The following is a 19,625-nucleotide window of genomic DNA, read 5'->3' on the forward strand; positions in this document are numbered from 1 at the left end:
GACAGAAAAATATCATTTATATCTGGAATCTTAAATAATGATACAAATGAGCTTATTTACAAAACAGAAATAGACTCACAAACTTCGAAAACCTATGGTCATCAAAGGGGAAACGTGGGAAGGAGAGAGAAATTAGGAGTTTGGGATTAGCATATACACTCTACTATATATAAAGTAGGTAATTAACAAGGACCTACTGTTACAGCACAGGGAACTTCACACAAATATTCTGTAATAACCTAAAAGGGAAAAGAATCTGAAAAAGTAGGTGTATGTATAATGGAATCACTTTGCTGTACACTTGCAATTAATACAACAATGTAAAATAAAGATTAAATAAAAGAATGCGGAGTTCCCTTGGTGGCTCAGTGGTTAATGAACCCAACTGGGATCCATGAGGATGTAGGTTCGACCCCTGGCCTCACTCAGTGGGTTAAGGATCTGGCGTTGCTGTGAGCTGTTGTGTAGGTTGAAGACACGGCTCGGATCCTGAGTTGCTGTGGCTGTGATGTAGGCCAGTGGCTACAGTTCTGATTCAACCCCTAACCTGGGAACCTCCATATATATGCCTCGGGTTCGGCCCTAAAATAGCCAAAAAAAAGAATGAAGGTAACATGGTATGATACCCAGGATAATGCAACATGGGAAACAGGAAACAAACATAGCCATTATAAAAATACATACGTTCCAAGGTGTTAGACTTGATGATCTTTGTTGAAATGCATTGAGGTCTAAATTCTTTGACGAATTAGTAAAGTGTGAAGTTCATCTGCCAATGCAGGATTCAGACGACAAGCCTTAAAAAAGAAAAATTTAGATATATTTTGAATTGTTGAAACATTTGTTTTTAAGAAACAGAGTACAGTGAATTAAGGGAATTTCTTAGTTACATTTCTATTCTGATTTCTAAATAATGGAAGTTCAAGTTAGCCTATGCATAATAGATCATACTAAAAATAACCATGCTATTATCATTTGAGAGAGAAAATTCAGTGCCAAAAAATGGATTTACAGTGATAGTCTTCTCTTACTAATTCTTTTTTTTCCCTTTTTATGGTCACACCTGTGGCCAGGAGTTAAATTGGAGCCACAGCTGAGGCCAACGCCACAGTCACCACAACACTAGATACAAGCTACATCTGCATGCAACCTGTGCCACAGCTTGTGACAATGCCAGATCCTTAACCCACTGAGCAAGGCCAGGGATCAAACCTGCATCCTCATGGAGACAATGTCAGGTCCTTATCCCACTGAGCCACAATGGGAACACCTGTTATGAATTATTAAAACAAGTAAAATAGAAAGCATTAACATTTGCCTGAAACTCATCATGTAAATAGCAGCATATATAGGGGGAGTTTCCCCTGTGGCACAGTGGGTTAGGAATCCAATTGCAGCAGCTTAGGTCTCTGAGGTGGCTCAGGTTGGACCCCTGGTGGTGGGTTAAAGGATCCAGCATTGCCAAAGCTATTGCCAAAGTCCCTGCTTGGGGAACTTCCATATGCTGTGGGTGCAGCCATAAAAAAATAGCAACATGTATAAAATTATATTTAAAAATACATGGTTTCTTTATTCCTAGTGATAAGGTGCATAACATAGAACATCAAGAATTTGAAACAACTTACCTCATCCAAACCTCGCTCCATGCAGAAATTGGTACTCTTGACAGTTGGTCACTAGATACTTGCATGGTTGCTTCTAGTGGCAAGAAGTCACCCCTTTATAGGTAGAACTTTTGTTTTTTATTTCCTAAACAGGTTTTTAAAGAAGATCCTTTGTTTTAAGCTAAAGTCTACTATTCCCCCCACCCTAACGCACACTTTAGAATTGTTGACCGTCCTAGGAGGACATACATTGATGGTTTCCTGAGGACAGAGGGGCAGAGGAGAGGGCACTTGTGCAGCCTGACAGTGGCAGACCTAAGACCAGGCCTGTGTCTCCCGACTTTAGGCCCAGGACCTCTTCATCTGTGGCCTTACCTTCCCCATCACACGCTGCCAGGTGCTGTAGGTCTCCTCCCGTTCATCTGGAGAAGGCCACCATCAGGAGCCCTTCATGTCCTTTTCCTCTGAGTGAAACACTCAGCGTCTCTTATTGTGCCTCACCTGACATGATTCCAGACACTGCACTGTTTTACTTTTTTTTTATTACTCAATGAATTTATTACATTTATAGTTGTACAATGATCATCACAATCCAATTTCACAGGATTTCCATCCCACAACCCAAGCACATCCCCCAACCCCCCAAACTGTCTCCTCTGGAAACCATAAGTTTTTCAAAGTCTGTGAGTCAGCATCTGTTCTGCAGAGAAGTTCAGTCTGTCCTTTTTCAGATTCCACATGTCAGTGAAAGCATTTGATGTTGGAGTCTCATTGTCTGGCTGACTTCACTTAGCATGATAAACTTAGCATGATAATTTCTATGTCCATCCGTGTTGCTAAAAATGCCGGTGTTTCATTCCTTTTAATGGCTGAGTAATATTCCATTGTGTATATGTACCACCTCTTCTTGATCCACTCCTTGGTTGATGGACATTTAGGTTGTTTCCATGTCTTGGCTATTGCAAATAGTGCTGCAATGCACACTGGAGTACATGTGTCTTTCCGAGTCATGGTTTTCTCTGGGTAGATGCCCAGGAGTGGGATTGCTGGGTCAAATGGTAGTTCTATGTTTAGTTTTCTGAGGAATCTCCATACTGTTTTCCACAGTGGTTGCACCAATTTACAATTCCACCCACAGTGTAATAGGGTTCCTTTTTCTCCACATCCTCTCCAGTACTTTATTGTTTGTAGACTTTTTGATGATGGCCATTCTGGCTGGTATAAGGTGGTATCTCACAATGGTTTTGATTTGCGTTTCTCAATAATGAGTGATGTTAAACATATGATTTCTTTCCTTCTACTAACTTTAGGTCTTGTCTGTTCTCTCTTGAGCTGCTTTAGATGTAAAGTTAGCTTGTTTATTTGAGCTTTTTCTTGTTTCTTGAGGTGGGCTTGTATTGCTATAAACTTTCCTCTTAGAATGGCTTTTGCTGCATCCCATAGGTTTTGGAGTGTCGTATCTTTGTTGTCATTTGCTTCTAGGTATTTTTAAATTTCCTCTTTGATTTCTTCAGTGACCCATTGGTTGTTTAGGAGCATGTTGTTTAGTCTCCATGTGTTTGTGTTTTTTGTAGATTTTTCCTGTTGATTTCCAGTTGTATAGCATTGTGGTCGGAAAAGATGCTTGATATGATTTCAATTTTCTTAAAAGTTACTGAGGCTGGATTTGTAGCCCAGGATGTGATCAATCTTAGAGAATGTTCCATGTGCACTTGAGAAGAATGTGTATTCTGTTGCTTTTGGTTGGTATGCCCTATAAATATCTATGAAGTCCATCTGGTCTAATGCTTCATTCAGGGCCTTTGTTTCCTTATTGATTTTCAGTCTGGATGATCTGTCCATTGCTGTAAGTGGGGTGTTAATGTCCCCTACTGTGATTGTGTTATTGTTGATTTGTCCTTTTAAGGTTGTTAGCAGTTGCCTTATATATTGTGGTGAACCTATGTTGGGTGCGTAGATATTTACAGTTCTTATATCTTCTTCTTGGAGTGATCTTTTGATCATTATGTAGTGACCTTCCTTGTCCCTTAAAATATTCTTCATTTTAAAGTCTATTTTGTCTGATATGAGTATTGCTATTCCAGGTTTCTTTTGATTCCTGTTTGCATGGAATATTTTCTTCCATCCTCTCACTTTTGATTTGTATGTGTCCCTAGAAGTGAAATGGGTCTCTTGAAGACAGCATATATATGGATCTTGTTTTTGTATCCATTCAGCCAGTCTATGTCTTTTGGTTGGGGCATGTATTCCATTAACATGTAAGGTAATTATTGACATGTTATGTTCTTATTTCCATTTTATTAATTGCTTTGGATTGTGTTGCTCTTTTTTCTTCCCTTCTTTTCTTGTTCTCTCCTCTTCTGGTTTGATGACTATCTTTAGTGTTGTATTTGAGTTGATTTTTCTTGTTTCTTTGTGTTTTAATTGTAGATTTTTGGTTTGCCGTTATTCTGAAGTTTTGACATAAGTGTTTATATATATATGAGATTGTTTTAAGTTGTTGGTCTCTTAATTGCAAGTGCATCTCCACTGTCCTGCATGTGTACCCTCCTCTTCTCACGATTTCTGATTTTGGTGGCATAATTGTGCGTGGATGATTTTGTATCCTTCACTGGTGAGCCTTGTCATTTGTGGTATTTTTGTTTCTGGTTGCAGCCTTTTCTTTTCTGCCTAGAGAAGTTCCTTTAGTATTTGTTGTAAAGCTGGTTTAGTGTTGCTGAATTCTCTTAGCTTTTGCTTATCTGTGAAGCTTTTGATTTCTCCTTCACATCTGAATGAGAGCCTTGCTGGGTAGAGTAATCTTGGTTGGAGGTTTTTTCCTTTCATCACGTAATGTATGTCATGCCACTCCCTTCTGGCCTGCAGAGTTTCTGCTGAAACATCTGCCAAGAACCTTATCAGGGTTCCCTTGTATGTTGTTTCTTTTCCCTAGCTGCTTTCAGTATTTTCTCTTTGTCTTTAATTTTGGTCAGTTTAATATGTGTCTTGGCGTATTCCTCCTTTGGTTTATTTTATATGGTACTCGTTGTGCTTCCTGGATTGGAGCGAGTGGTTCCTTTCCCATGTTAGGGACATTTTCGGCTAGTTATCTCTTCAAATATTTTTTCTGTCCCCTTCTCTCTCTCTTCTCCTTTTGGAACCCCTATAAGATGGATGTTGGTGCATTTTATGTTGTCCCAGAGTTCTCTGAGACTCTCTTCATTTCTTTTCAATCTTTTTTCTCTTTTCTGTTCCACATTCGTAATTTCCACTAATCTGTCCTTCACCTCGCTTATTCGTACTTCTGCCTCCTGTATTCTGTTGGCTGCTTCTAGTGAATTTTTTTATTTCAGTTATTGTATTTTGCATCTCTTCTTATTTAAGTTTATATCTTGTATCTCTTTGCTCAGTGTTTCCTGTAAGTTATCCATCTTTGCTTCCAGTTTATTTCCAGTGTCTTGCATCATCTTCAGCATCAGCTGTCTAAAGTCTTTTTCCTGGAGGCTAAGAATCTCCTCCTCACTTAGCTGTTTTGTGGGTTTTTTTTCTTTCTCCCTCATCTGAGTTATAGTTCTCTAGCTTTTCATTTTTTATAGGTTTTTGGTATGGTGACCTTTTTACAGATAATAGAGTTGTAGCCTCTCTTAATTCTGGTATCTGTACCCCTTGTGGCTGAAAGTTGGTACAGGGGCTTGCTGTAGGCTTTCTGATGGAAGGAACTGATGCCTGCCCACTGATAGGTGGAGCTGATTCTAATCCCTCTGGTAGGTGAGGCTTTGTCTCTGGATGAGATTAGAGGCACTGTGTGCTTGAGGGGTCTTTAGGTAGCCTGTTTACTGAGGGGCGGGGCTGTGATCCCACCAGGGTTGTTGTTTGCCCTGGGGCTTCTTACCACTGACTGACGGGTGGGGCCAGATTTTCTCAAAATGGCCACCTCCAGAGAAAGGCACTGCTGAATATTCCCTAGAGCTTTGCTTCCAATGTCCTTCCCTTACAACAAGCTACATTCACCCCTGCTTTCCCAGGAGTTCCTCCAAGAACTGCAGTCAGGTCTGACTCAGATTCCTATGGAGACTTTGCTTTGCCCTGGGACCCAGTGCATGTGAAAGTCTGTGTGTGCCTTTTAAGAATGGGGTCTCCATTTCCCCCAGTCCCGTGGAGCTCTTGCGCACAAATCCTGCCTTCAATGCCAGGTGTTCTGGGGGCTCTTTCTTCCAGTGCCAGATCGCCACACGTGAGAGTTTGATGTGGGGCTCACAACTCTCACTTCTGTAGGTGAGTCTCTGTGAAACAGTTACTTTCCAGTCTGTGGGGCTTCCCCCTCCCCTCCCCGGGAGGTATGGGGTTGCTTAAGTCATGTAATCACCCCTCCTACCTCTTGATGTGGCCTCCTCCTTGTCTTCTGGAGTAGGATATCTTTTTGAAAGTTTCCAGCCCATTTGGTTGAAGATTGCTCAGTATTTGGTTGTAAATTTTGTTGTTTTTAGGAGGGACGTTGAGCTCCAGTCCTTCCATTCTGTCATCTTAATCCCCTGGACCTGGTTTACTCTTAAACTGGAAAAAACTTAGAGGAAGTATCTTCCATAAAATCCAGTGGCTGAAATTGACAAATAGGGCTGTGTATCTCCTATCACAAGGCAAATAGTTCTAAGATTGCAGTCCTGTTTATGATGCTATTTTATTTAGCATGAACATATACCACATTTCAGGATTTTTTTTTACCCAGAATTCTCTGCTTATGTCTGTTTGGAAAGGATACGAAGGTAGCATAAAATCTAGAATGAACTTTCTTTGGAAATTGGTATAAAACAGAGAAATTGAGATTTTTAAAAGACTATTAGAATGGTGTAATGTAAATACCTCGAAGGTCAGCTGTATTTTTGTTCTGTGCTTCTATATTTGTGTGGGTGTGGGTTTAATACTCTGAAAATGTTAACTTCCAACAAAATAAGGTTCCAAAATTGTCTACACATTGGAGCTAAAATCTGCTTGTGTCTCACTCTGGGAGATGGTGATTTAATTGTTCTGAAATAAGGCCCAGACTTTGAAATTCTTAAGAGATTCCCCATGTGGTTTTTATATGCAAATAAACTTGAGAACTACTACTGTAATGCAATCTGATTCAGGCAGGGGACTTTGAAAATTGTTCCTTGCCTTGTTCCCCTGCTCCAGCTGAGCAGTTTGTGCACCACACAGATTTTTATGATGTGATTTTAATTTGGACTTCATGCAAGTCATGGACCTAAGGTGTACAACCTTTTTATTTTATTTTTTTAAAGAACTTGCAGTTACTATTCCTAATGATTCCCTTTCACACTCCCCCTGTACTTTTAACAGCTGGTTTTATATGTGAAATACATTTGGGGTATAAATAAATTGATCACAGGCTTAAAACATGAAAAGGCTTATTTTAACCGATTACCCCAAACTCATGAATATCCACCCACGTATTAAAAAACTTTAAGGAGGGGGAGTTCCCGTCGTGGCGCAGTGGTTAACGAATCCGACTAGGAACCATGAGGTTGTGGGTTCGGTCCCTGGCCTTGCTCAGTGGGTTAAGGATCTGGCGTTGCCGTGAGCTGTGGTGTATGTTGCAGATGCGGCTCGGATCCCGCATTGCTGTGGCTCTGGCCTAGGCTGGTGGCTACAGCTCTGATTCAACCCCTGGCCTGGGAACCTCCATATGCCACGGGAGTGGCCCAAGAAATAGTAACAACAACAACAATGAAAAGACAAAAGACAAAAAAAAAACCAAAAAAAAAACTTTAAGGAGGGAATTCTCGTTGTGGCTCAGTGGTAATGAACCCAACTAGTATGGGTTCGATCCCAGGCCTCCCTCAGGGGGTTAAGTATTCGGCATTACCACAAGCTGCTGTGTTAGTCACAGATGAGGCTCAAATCCCACATTGCTGTGGCTGTGGTGTAGGCTAGCAGCTGTAGCTCTGAGTAGATCCCTAGCCTGGGAACTTCCTGGCCCCAAAACAAAACAAAATACCAAAACCTTAAGGATATGTACTCTACTATACTGGAATGAAGACAGAAGGGTCTTGGTGCTGGGCCTTTGGCTGAAGACAGTGAAATAGAATAATTTGCATCAAAGTAGAAATTTTACCATCTGAGCTTCATTATGCTAAAAAATGACAGAATTTTCTGTACATAGGCTGCACGTCTGACAACCTCTTGGTAGACAGAGGTTATCTGCACAATAAATATGAAAAAATATTAATTTATAAAGATGTCCAAGTCTCCAACCAAAAGCCTAGACGTTCCTATTGAGTCCATTTATATTTATTGTCAGGCTTACTTTAGAATAGTAGTGTTTAGCTGTTGCTTCATCTTTGGTGATGCCCAGGCCAAGCTGCAGACACCGGGCATGGTAGAAAGATGCCATGGCCATGCCTTTGCTGATGAATTCTGGCAGACAGTCCGTGAGCTGGGCTATCATGGGGATGTCGTGAACCTCATCGTAGTCAGCAATCCTGTTACCCAGTTGTGAAATTAAAAATGGTATTGGTTACAGTTCACATTTTTATAAACATGCCCAGAAATCATCCTCGTGCCCCAAGTGATTTCCCTCTTCTTTCTCCCAGTTTGAGAACTTAAGTTTGCTGTGTGGTGAAGAGTAAATATAACCTTCAGTTAATACCAGGGGAAGAGGAATGAACAGCAGTCATTACTTTTCAGCCTCCTTGGGGTTACATTCCTCAGGCTTAATGATCACTAGAAAACATTAAGTTTAAATTAGTACAAGCACTCTTAGCACCTTGCAGATTTAAACAGTGGCGAAAAAAAGCACTTTTCTATTTCTTTGGCTATTTAAACATCAACCTTGAATTTGAACGTTTGTCACACAGGACTAGAAAACACATTAAGAAACTTGTACTTCTGTATGTTAATGAGCAATAAAAAGGCATTCTTGGGAGTTCCCGTCGTGGCGCAGTGGTTAACGAATCCGACTAGGAACCGTGAGGTTTCGGGTTCGATCACTGGCCTTGCTCAGTGGGTTAACGATCCTGCATTGCCGTGAGCTGTGGTGTAGGTTGCAGACGCGGCTCGGATCCTTCGTTGCTGTGGCTCTGGCGTAGGCCGGTGGCTACAGCTCCGATTCAACCCCTAGCCTGGGAACCTCCATATCCCGCGGCCCAAAGAAACAGCAAAAAAAAAAAAAAAAAAAAAAAAAAAAAAAAAAAAAAAAAAGGCATTCTTTATAAACCAGACACAGATATGGAGAATTCCGTGAAAATGAGTGAGCTCCATGTCAAATGGAAAATGGAAAATGGGACCATGGACAACAACGGAAAGTTCCAAAGTTTGTTTTTTGTTTTTTTTTTTTTTTTTGGTCTTTTTGCTATTTCTTGGGCCGCTGCCGTGGCATATGGAGGTTCCCAGGCCACGGGTCTAATCGGAGCTGTTGCCACCGGCCTACGCCAGAGCCACAGCAACGCGGGATCCGAGCCACGTCTTCGACCTACACCACAGCTCATAGCAACGCCAGATCCTTAACCCACTGAGCAAGGCCAGGGGTCGAACCCTCAACCTCATGGTTTCTAGTCGGATTCGTTAACCACTGCGCTACAACGGGAACTCCCCAAAAATTTTTAAAGAACTATTTGATGTCTTGCTTGTAACCAGAGGAGCAGTCAAGATTTGGGACAATGGAAACCACACCTGCAAGATAGCTGCTATCTGGAGACCAAGATGTTGGGGAGGAGAGGGTAAAATTCCTTCATCCTCCAGTGGGCTCTGTCAGAGGGGCATTCTTGGGAGGGAGACAGAACAGCATAGCCTTGCAGCCCTTCTAGAGGACATCCAGTTCTGTTTCTCCTTGTATGTTGCATTTGTACCTTGTGGATAAATGGAGGTGAGTTCATGGACTCAGAGGAAAATTTCCATGTACTTTATGTTAGTCTGGGAGTCTCTCTTCACCATATCATTTTACAGTCCTCAAACTATATTGCAGTTGTGCAGTTATAGAACCTTTGGCTGAGGGTGTAGGAAGAAAAAGTTTAATATATCTGATGTGCCAAGCTATGTTAAACACTTTCTATACACTACTTTTTAAAGATAATTTTTCTGCAGGATTACAAAACAACTGCTGTCCCCCCAAATTAAACTTGTTTAAGGTCATGCAGCTGGTATATAGAGCAAATAGCACTGAACTCCTGCAGACTAGCAGCAGAGATGGACTATCCAATGGTAGCCACTAGCCATGTGTGGCTGTTTAAATCCCAGTGACACTTAGGAGTTCAGTCCTCAGTAGCACTGGCCACTTTTCAAGTGGTGACAGCCATCATTCCAATACCACAGCAAATTCTTTTGAATAGACCTGGCACAGAATATCTATAGGAAGTTTTCATAAATACTTTTATCCAGCTTATTCACCTTTTGGAAAATGCAACACACTTTGTGAAGAACTTCATCTTGTAGTAATACTCCACGAGGTTCCCTTGAGCATAGACATTTCCACGCTCCGCTGCTTCCCTCAAGCAATGCAGGGCAGCCTCCGTGTCCTGACGGATGCCTTGTCCGTAAAAGTACATGAGCCCAAGCGCACCCTGGGACTCCAGGTTTCCATTGCCACAAGCTTCTGAGTGCCAATAAAATGCCTGAGGAAAAACACAAGTCCGTAGTACAAGCTGGAATTCTAAGGGAATGTATAAGCTGGTACTATCAGCTCACCTCCAGGACATGGTTCTAGCCCCTTGAACATCTGTCAGACCAGCACCGGTTTCACAGCCTGAGGGGATGTGGGGTGGGGTGCAGTGGGGGAGCCAGCCTGTTGTCTGCCCATAGTGCCTCGCAGGGGCACCGCTGAGAGTTCAGCTGATGGATCCCAGGGTTCAGATTTTCCACAGTAGGGATCAAGAACATGGAAAATGGGAACCAAGCGTCTGCAAGGCTTTGCAATGAGGCCCAGCAAGGAGAGGGGAGCGGCTGATGCTGCGAAACAGCTACCACGTTAGATCCCCTTGCAGCTTCATTGAGATGGGAGACAACCCAGGAGAGAAACCTGCACGTGGCCTGAGCACATTTGGTTAGCACTCAGCGACAGTGCAGTGAGTTAGAACTGATTTCCAGGTAGCTGCTCAGTGACTTGACAAGGGTCTTGGGGTTAGGTGCCTCTTACCAGTCTGCCCTTAACGCCTCCTCCTTCCCTTCCCTCTGTGGGATTCCTTGGAGAGGGCTGCCATCGTTGATGGTCAAAGAGACTGTACAGCTTCTCCCTTCTTCTTTATCTAGTACGGTAGCATATTTGGTAGGTGTGCTTTTATAGCCTACAAAATGCTCACGTCTGTGAGCTCCTTTTTTTTTACAAAAGCGCGGAAGGCAGCATTCATAGTTGAGAAAAGGGTGATATGAGCTTGGAGAGCCTAGAATGTAAGCTTTCTTTACACTTGAAAGAAATAAGAGCTATTTAAGACTAGATACCTTTTTCCCCCACAGTAGTTTCAGGCTTTGATACCAAACGGTGTAAAAAACCAGATGCGTCTGACCGCCCCCTCTCACCACCCTCCATTCACAGAATGGTGAAACAAATGTCAGTCTACACAGGATGCTGGGATTTAAACAAATAGATCACTGTTACCTTCTCTAACTCTTTGGGTTCCTTTGTTGAATAATACAATCCTAGGATACTTTGAGCCTTCACACTAGCTTTTGGATTTCCATTATCGGCAGCAAAAAGCCACAATCTAAAAAAGAGGGCAAGGCAGTTATTCTTCATTTCAGCTTTTCTTTTTAGGGCCACACCCACAGCATATGGAGGTTCCCAGGCTAGGGGTCAAATCAGAGCTATAGCTGCCGGCCTATACCACAGCCACAGCAATGCGGGATCCAAGCCTCATCTGCGACCTACACCACAGCTCACGGCAACGCCAGATTCCTAACCCACTGAGCAAGGCCAGGAATCGAACCCACAACCTCATGGATACTAGTCAGGTTCATTATCCCTGAGCCACAACGAGAACTCCTGTTTCAGCCTTTGATTAAAACAAAATCTCATTCTCAGGTCAGATTACCTTTCAGCTTCCTCATCTGATCGTTTAACGCCTTTTCCTTCATAATAAGCTCTTCCCAGGTTGTAAGCTGCTGCAAACTGTAAGTGTCTTGCTTTGGGACATGGAGAATCGACAATTTTCTTCATATATTCCACTCCCTTTTCCTTCCATGAAGGAAAAGAACAAAACAAAAAAGTCCTAGTTTAGTTTTATTCAAACTAAGTTCTTTTCCCCAGTAATGCTGTAAAGCCTTATGTTCACCCACTGACATGATGTCTAATGTCGAATCTATACCTAACCAGTGTGGTTGTCCCAGCTTCTGCAGGGTGAGAAATAAGTAAAAGTCCATCTCCTGAGTCAGCATTCCCTCCTTTTATAGCTTCCAGAATCGCATTATGTCTCTTTTTTTTCTTTTTGGCTTTTGTCTTTTTAGGGCCGCACCTGAGGCATATGGAGGTTCCCAGGCTAGGGGTCGAATCGGAGCTGTAGCCACTGGCCTACACCACAGCTCTTTCTCCTTCTCTCTTCATGGCCCTTATCCCAAGTGGCACAGTTCTTAGAATGTAAAGAATTGCCAGTAACTTTCCCATGGATACGCCTCACAGGACATGTATGAGCCCCAAATACTGTCTTCTCTCTTCAAGCGCTTTCACTAGCGTGACTTGTGATCCATTTACATCTCACACAATCATCTTCATCTGACATGTGCATAGTCACGAAACAAAGACAATCTAACCACCAGCAATAAAAGCTCCCCCTCTCCCCACTCCCCCCAAACCTGGACGCAAACAATTTACCAAAGCCAATTTCCTTGTGCCCAATAAACAGCAAGCCAAGAGGCCAAGACACCGAGGTTTGCAGCAACGAGCTTGCAAGGCAGCCAAGTAGGAGATGGGAGAGCAAATCTCCAATCCACCTCTTCAAGGCAAGGGATTGGGGTATTTATGGGAAAACGAAGAAAGCAGCAAGGGGAGGGGGGAGCCGGGTTGGGGAGATAGTGGCTGGGAAAAGGTGCCGGAATCCTCGGGTAATTGTCTCTGCGCTGGTGTCACTAAGGTACAGGCCTCTGCACGTTCAGAAAGTCACCAAGCAATAGACACTCGTGCGTGTCCGGTTGGAAGGTCGGTGGTCCTGTCTCAGTTCCATCTTTCCTCTCTCCACAAGGAGGGGGGTGAGGACCACTCTGCCCACTTCCTGCTGATGCGGGGCACAGGCCTAACAGGGTAGAGGAATCAAAACTATTTAGCACTCACGTGAGAATATTCTCTTGTTTCCAATTTCAGGCTAACGTTTTAATCCCAAATCCCACCAAGCTGTCAGGCATCTACAGGCCCAAGATTGGTGATAAAGCTATAGACAAATATATACCCTGTGGGGGCATGGAGAATGCCAGATGTGCTCAAGTTTAGACCCTATTTTAGGAATTTTTACCTGGCACATTGGCCAGCCATGCATCAGTGTCTTATTTTTTTAATCTCTTGGAGTGCCTTGGTCATTTTAAGTTTGACTGAAACACTTAGATAATATGGAAGGGACACAGGCTGGAAAAAATAAGTGTGGTTTCCTGCAATATCTTCACCAAATACAACCTTGACAGGGTCGATGCCAGAGTTTTTTGTTTTGTTTTGTTTTAAATTAAAAAAAGGTTTTTGTTTTTTTTTTTTTTGTCTTTTTAGGGCAGCACCGGCGGCATATGAAGGTGGCCAGGTTAGGGGTTGAATCGGAGCTGTAGCTACCGGCCTACACCACAGCCACTGCAACACAGGATCCACTGAGCGAGGCCAGGGATCGAAACTACGTCCTAATGGATGATAGATTCGTTTCTGCTAAGCCATGATGGGAACTCTTTTTTTTTTTTTTAAATCTGAGGACATGAGAAGACCCAAAATTTTGGCTTAGTCGAAGAAAAAAACCACCAAATTCTGTTGATTAGCCTAATTTGATATGTAACATCTGAAAGTAGTGAGGTTACGGATGGTTGAAAATTAAGGACAAGCACACTCAAGGGTCAGCATGATCCACATACAAAGGTTTGGCATGACAAATCCAAAAGCTCAAGAAATTACCTACTTGTGCCAACGTTTGAGAAATCCTAAATTACTGAATTGTCCTTCTAAGCCTGGAAAGTTAAAAACAAAGAAGGCATAACAAAAGAAAAGAGTTTATTTTGGTAATATCAGAAGTTAGGTTGCTTTTTGAGGAATGTTACTTTCCCAAAGCCACCACTGCCACAAGTCATTTACCTTCATTTCTTTCCCGAGGCTTTTTCCTGAAAAGCCACTTGAGATCTGCTAGGGGCTCGCTTGCCCACTGGGAGAAGTCAGTGTCGGGTTTGGAACCAGTGCAGTGCTGCTTCTGCAGCGTGGTTTCTCTTTCCCATCAGGATCCTTGGAAGGTTCATCCAGGCTTTGAAGTCTCTTTCTGGAAATTCTGCTTTATCTCCTGTACTTTATTGAGGCTTCTTTGTCTTGGGATCCCTATATGCAATCCTGCAAGAATGCAATCTTTTGTCTTTTTAGGGCTGCACCATGGCATATGGAGGTTCCCAGGCTCAGGGTCGAATTGGAGTATGCCATAGACAACACCAGACCCGAGCCACGTCTGTGACCTACAGCAAAGCTCATGGCAACGCTGGATCCTTAACCCACTGAGCAAGGCCAGGGATTGAACCGGCGTCCTCATGGCTGCTAGTCAGATTCATTTCCGCTGAACCACGATGGGAACTCAAAGAATGCAATCTTAATGGTCAAGTTTGGGCCCGTCTCCAGCATTCCCATCCCCAGTAGGCTCCGCAGTTGGTATAGCCACGCTTGCAGTGGCCTTTACCAGGTTGCCGGGGGTTTCTGTGTGAAGTAGATCTGCCTCCTCCCAAGGTTTCATCCAATGCCTTTCTACCTTCTTCTGAAGTGAAGAGAGTATTTAATAAATTTTGTGTTTTTTATTTGGTTGGGTTTTTGTCTTTTTTTGTTTGTTTGTTTTTAGGGCCACACCCGCGGCATATGGAGGTTCCCAGGCTAGGGGTCTAATTGGAGCTACAACTGCTGGCCTGTGCCATAGCCACGTTGGATCCGAACCACATCTGCGATCTACACCACAGCTCACAGCAACGCCGGATCCTTAACCCATTGAGCAAGGCCAGGGATCGAACCCACAACCTCATGGTTACTAGGTGGGTTCATTAACCACTGAGCCACAACGGGAACTCCATATTTAATAAATTTTGAACATCTGCCCAAGTAGAGTTGTGAAAACAGAAAAGATCTTCCATTCTTCTTGGTCCTTCCTTAAGTTGTCATATTATTCTTCCAATTAGGTAAATCTAAAGTGGAAGTGGGGGAATGGACCCAGAGCTATCACCTGCCCGGTCTCAGCATTCACACCCACCACGGGGACTTGCCTACCTGCATTTGTGTAGCCCCCTGGCAGGTAGGAGGAATGATCATCCCCATCTTCAGAGACTGGCAGGAGTCGGGTGGGTGGGAAGCCTGAGGCTGCGGTTCAGGTGCTGACAGTGGACGAGCAGCCGCATCACATGTAAGGGTGGAGGAGCGCTTCCGCTAATAGCAAGATCTCCCCCTTTTCATTAGAATCGAGCAAAACAGGTTGGGCTTCCTTTTTTCCCACATAGATTTATTCTGATACAACGACATAAGAGACTGTACATAAAGTATTTCATCCCATTTTTCTTCCCATTTACAATGTAAGTCTACTTCCAAAGTTGTATTATAATTTAAGGATTCATTTTCAGGCCATTTTCCTCGAGTCTAGAGGATATTGTGGCGAGGCAGGGTTAAAAAAAATAGCCATCTTCTTTTCCATGGATTCATAACTGCAAGTCTGCTAATTTTGTGGAATGCAGCCTAGAGGACCGCGAGAGAATTGAATTAACATTGCCCATATTTTGAGGGGGTTTTGCTTCCAGGTAGTCACAGCAATGAAAAATAAGAGTCCTTACTACCATCACCAAGCAGCTCAATCGCCAATAGCCAATTAACAATTAAGATAATTAATAAGACAATCGACATAATCAGACACAGAGTGGACATGGACAAATAAGACCAAACCACCACTAAAAACTGGAGCTCTGGGCCTTTAACCTAAATACACAGCATTTCAGCAGCTGTAACCTTTTAGATTATCTGCCAAATCCCACCAGATGGGTCTCCAACCCATCAGCCACTCAGGATATGTTTTCTTTAATGAATTTACCCCAAAGACATTTTCTAAACCTAAAAGCCCCAAACCTCTAAAAACCTGTTAACTGCCAAGTGGGGTCAAACTATTTGCCACTCAAAAGCCAATACTTGAGAGGCAAGGTTGATGGAAAGGAAAGCTTGCTTTATTCCTGAAGCCAGCAACTGGGGGTGGGTAGACTCAGGTCCAGAGGCTACTCGCCTCCCCCCCCCCCCACTGACAATCAGTGGGCAATCACATTTTAGAGTTTTAGAGAGGGTATAGGTGGAGGGAGGGGTTAAATGCAGAAATAGCATGGTCAGCTCTGAGAGTCTTTTTTTTTTTTTTTTGTCTTTAGGGATGCACCTGCTGCATATGGAATTTTTCAGACTAGAGAATCAGCGCTGCAGCTGCAGCTGCCGGCCTGTACCACAAGGGATCCGAGCCACGTCTGAGCCCTCTACCACAGCTCAAGGCAGTGCTGGATCCTTAAGCCACTGAGTGAGGCCAGGTATAGAATCCACATCCTCATGAATACTAGTTGGATTCGTATCTGCTATGCCACAGTGGGAACTCCTGATGGTCATCTTGAAATGGGCCATGCATTTCATCAGTGGTCTGATCAGCATCATCTTGGTTGTCTTGAGCACAGCTGATGCTTAATTAGTTCCAGGGTCCGTTTGTTCCCATTTCTTTGAGGCCAGTTCTTGCAATTGTGGCAGCTTAAGCGCTGGCTACAATCTTGACATCATGTAGCTAACTTCTTCCACCTGGTGAAGGGGTTCCGTATCTACAAAAGAGCTCAAAGGATAGGACTCAGAATATTTCTATGGCCCTTGAGGAGGAATTAAAGGTGCCTTGACTTCATTTAATGACTAAATTTTTTTTATTTGGTCTTATTTGACTTTTTTTCCCTCTGCTTCTGCATTTTTCTCACTTCTCTGATTAGATTCATTCTTTGACGAAATTTTTCTGCAAAGGCAAGCATTCAACATGGACGAGGCGGGGGAAGGACTATGTGGTCCTGCTCTTTTTCATCTCTTTGCTACAAAATGAAACCAAGCCCAGAGAGAAGATCAGGGGCACCTCCCGGGGATGTCCAGGACAGCTCCTGGAACAAACGGACCAAGCAGCTACTCTGGCTCGTCCACAGTTCTCAGTGCCTGCGAGAGGCCATCAAACCATGGGCGAAAGTTTCGCCTGGGCTTACCACCTAGTCTGTCCACCAAATCTGTTACAGAACCAGGTTTGTCTTGCCAAAACGCACAGCAAGTCTAATGCTGAGCCACTGAGGTTTGCAGCAAAGAGAAGGTTTATTCACGAGGCAGCCAAGCCAGAAGAAGGGAGAACAGATCTCAAATGAGCTTCCTGGCAGCCCAGCGGCCCAGGGTATCTATGGTATAACCAGCAGGGCAGTGGGAGGCGTGGGCAGTATGGGCAGCATGGCGGGGTGGGGAAAGGTGATTGGAAAAGGTGCTATAAAATCCTTGGTAATCTTTGCTCTGCGCAGGTGTAACTAAGCTACAGGCCTCTGCAGGTTCAAAAGGTCACCAGCAACAGACACTCGCACATGCCCAGTTGGAGGATCAGTGGTCCTAACTAGCTTAGCCCTAACCAGGCACAGCTGAGTCCAAGTTCCTAGAAAGCAACTCAGGCAAGCATCTTATTTAGGCTAAGTGCTGCTTGGCTGACATGTGAGTCTTAAAACCACCTTGATTAGTGACGGCAAATGAAATGCGTTTAACCCATGGTTTCAAAACCCTCAAAAAATACTTCAAAAAAGAAAATAATATTTGACATTCAAGTACATTTTTGTACATGCCATTCTAACTCTTACCCCTCAGAGCCCTCTCAAAGTGTTATTGCTGGCTAATCAGCGTAGGAATAGATGAGAAAATACAGTTGTTTTGCTGAGACCCAGGTCATACGGATTTATTTTTGTGAACATGTAAAGTAGGTGGCTACCATTCTTTCCCCCAACTGATCAGTAAGAGAGAACTTACAGTGTAATGATTGTAGAATTTTTGTGTAACCACCCCCCACAATCTGGACCAAACATGAAGAACAACTTTTTAAAGGCATTGGGAAGTTTCCCAAAGCAAACATAAGCTGGAATAGGAGTAACACTAGAAAACTGCGACTGAAAGGGATCCCTGAAATTCACTGAACCCCAAATGGGATAAACAAAACTCTCTCCTAGGCACACATCACAGTCAAACTGCTGAAAACCATAGAAATCTTGCAAGTAGTCAGGGGAAAATGGCACAGTATGTACAAGGAAGAAAAATACAACCAGAGACTGACCTCTCATGAACAGAAATAAAGGCCAGAAGATTTTAGAACGACACTTTTCAAGCGAGGAAAGAAAAAATTCAACCAGCAAAACAATTCATCAAGAAAGAAGGTAGATTGATGACATTTTCAGGTCATCAAAATCTGAGACAACCCATCACCTGCACCCTGTACAAGAGATGCCCTTTAAAGGAAGTTCTTCAGATTGAAAGGAAAAGGAATATGGAGCCAGATGGCAACCCAGGTGGATAGGAAGGAATGATGAGCCCCAGAAATGGTAAATATGTACAAATATAAAAGGATACACAGGACACGACTATACATATGTGTGTATTAAGTATTTTTTCTCTTAATTTCTTCCAAAAGATATATAACTAAGGAAAACACAACACTATTTTGTATTTTGGGGTTTAAAACATGTACATTTCATATATATACTATGACAAATGGCACCAGGGATGAGGGTAACTGAAAGCATACTTGTGCAAGGTTCCTACATTTTACACGAAGTAATTGAATATTCACGTCATTTAAGTTGTGGTAAGTTAAAAACGTGTATTGCAATCTCTAGAGCAACTACTAAAACAAATATATAGCTAGAAAATTCATAAATTAAAATGGTCATCAAAGTCCCATCATCATTTCCCATAGATTTGAAACAGCAATTTTATGGCATACTAAATACCCATATATCTGTGTTGGTGTGTTTCTGGACTCTCTATTTTGTTCTTTTGCTCTGTTGTCTATTCCTGAACAAATACCACCTTGTTTTAAGTACTACAGATCTATATTTGGGTCTTTGGGAGTGTAAGCTCCCCTGCCATCTTTATTCCTTCTTTAAAATTGGCCTGACGGTTACATGTTTGCTCTTTTATATGAATTTTAGAATCAGTTTACCAAGTGCCATAAAAAATCTTGTAGGGAATTTCCTTCTGATTACATTTAATACATAAAGTTGAATCTAGGGGGTGGTTAGAAGTAAGAGGTAAAAATAGTGTCTGGAAAACTGATCAATGAGGGGCAGTGTCTCTGCCTGATGAGCCTGTGGACCATGAATTCCATAAACCAAACCACAGTCTGCAAACTGTGCTCAAGTCACTGAAATGATTACTGTCTTATGCTGAAAAAGTGTTTTAAAAAACTTTTCAGAATATATATGTTGTCATTTTAGGGCCACACTGGCGGAATTTCCCAGGGTAGGGGTTGAATCAGAGCTGCAGCTGCTGGCCTATACCACAGCTATAGCAACACTAGATTTGAGCCGTGTCTGCAACCTACACCACAGCTCACAGCAATGCCGGATCCTTAACCCACTGAGCAAGGCCAAGGATAGAACCCACATCCTCATGGATACTAGTTGGATTTGTTACCACTGAGCCACAACAGGAACTCCCTTTTCAGAATTCTGATGGTGAGATGTGGAAAGAAAAGCTAAAACAGGTGAACTTCTCCTTACCAAAATTTTATCTCAGCAAAAAATTGGTTGCTTTGTTTTTTTTCTCAGCAGTATTTCCAAATTCCATCTGTAGCTTCCCCAAATGTTGAGGCCCACGTGTGGTTATTATCTCTACGGGATAAT

The 19,625-nt window shown here is 42.9% G+C and overlaps 1 protein-coding gene across 30 annotated transcripts in view; it reads right to left on the minus strand.

The window, feature by feature from the left end:
* Positions 1–19,625, minus strand: part of LRP2BP (LRP2 binding protein) — a 62,623-nt gene that overhangs the window by 10,808 nt on the left and 32,190 nt on the right. For 11 of the 30 annotated variants that reach the window (XM_021074539.2, XM_084998020.1, XM_084998022.1 and 8 more), the window contains 5 exon segments: positions 11,603–11,745; positions 11,170–11,275; positions 9,966–10,189; positions 7,888–8,062; positions 685–797 (listed from right to left, as the gene is read on the minus strand). In XM_021074539.2, the coding sequence (XP_020930198.1) occupies positions 732–797; positions 7,888–8,062; positions 9,966–10,189; positions 11,170–11,275; positions 11,603–11,745 (714 nt within the window). In that variant the 3' untranslated portion in view covers positions 685–731. 30 annotated transcript variants of the gene reach the window in all.

Source organism: Sus scrofa, chromosome 15 (genome assembly GCF_054392235.1).
Source record: "Sus scrofa isolate SSC_HxYL_T2T_F1_AM1 chromosome 15, Sscrofa_HxYL_maternal_Yorkshire_Landrace_v2.0, whole genome shotgun sequence".
NCBI lineage: Eukaryota > Metazoa > Chordata > Mammalia > Artiodactyla > Suidae > Sus > Sus scrofa.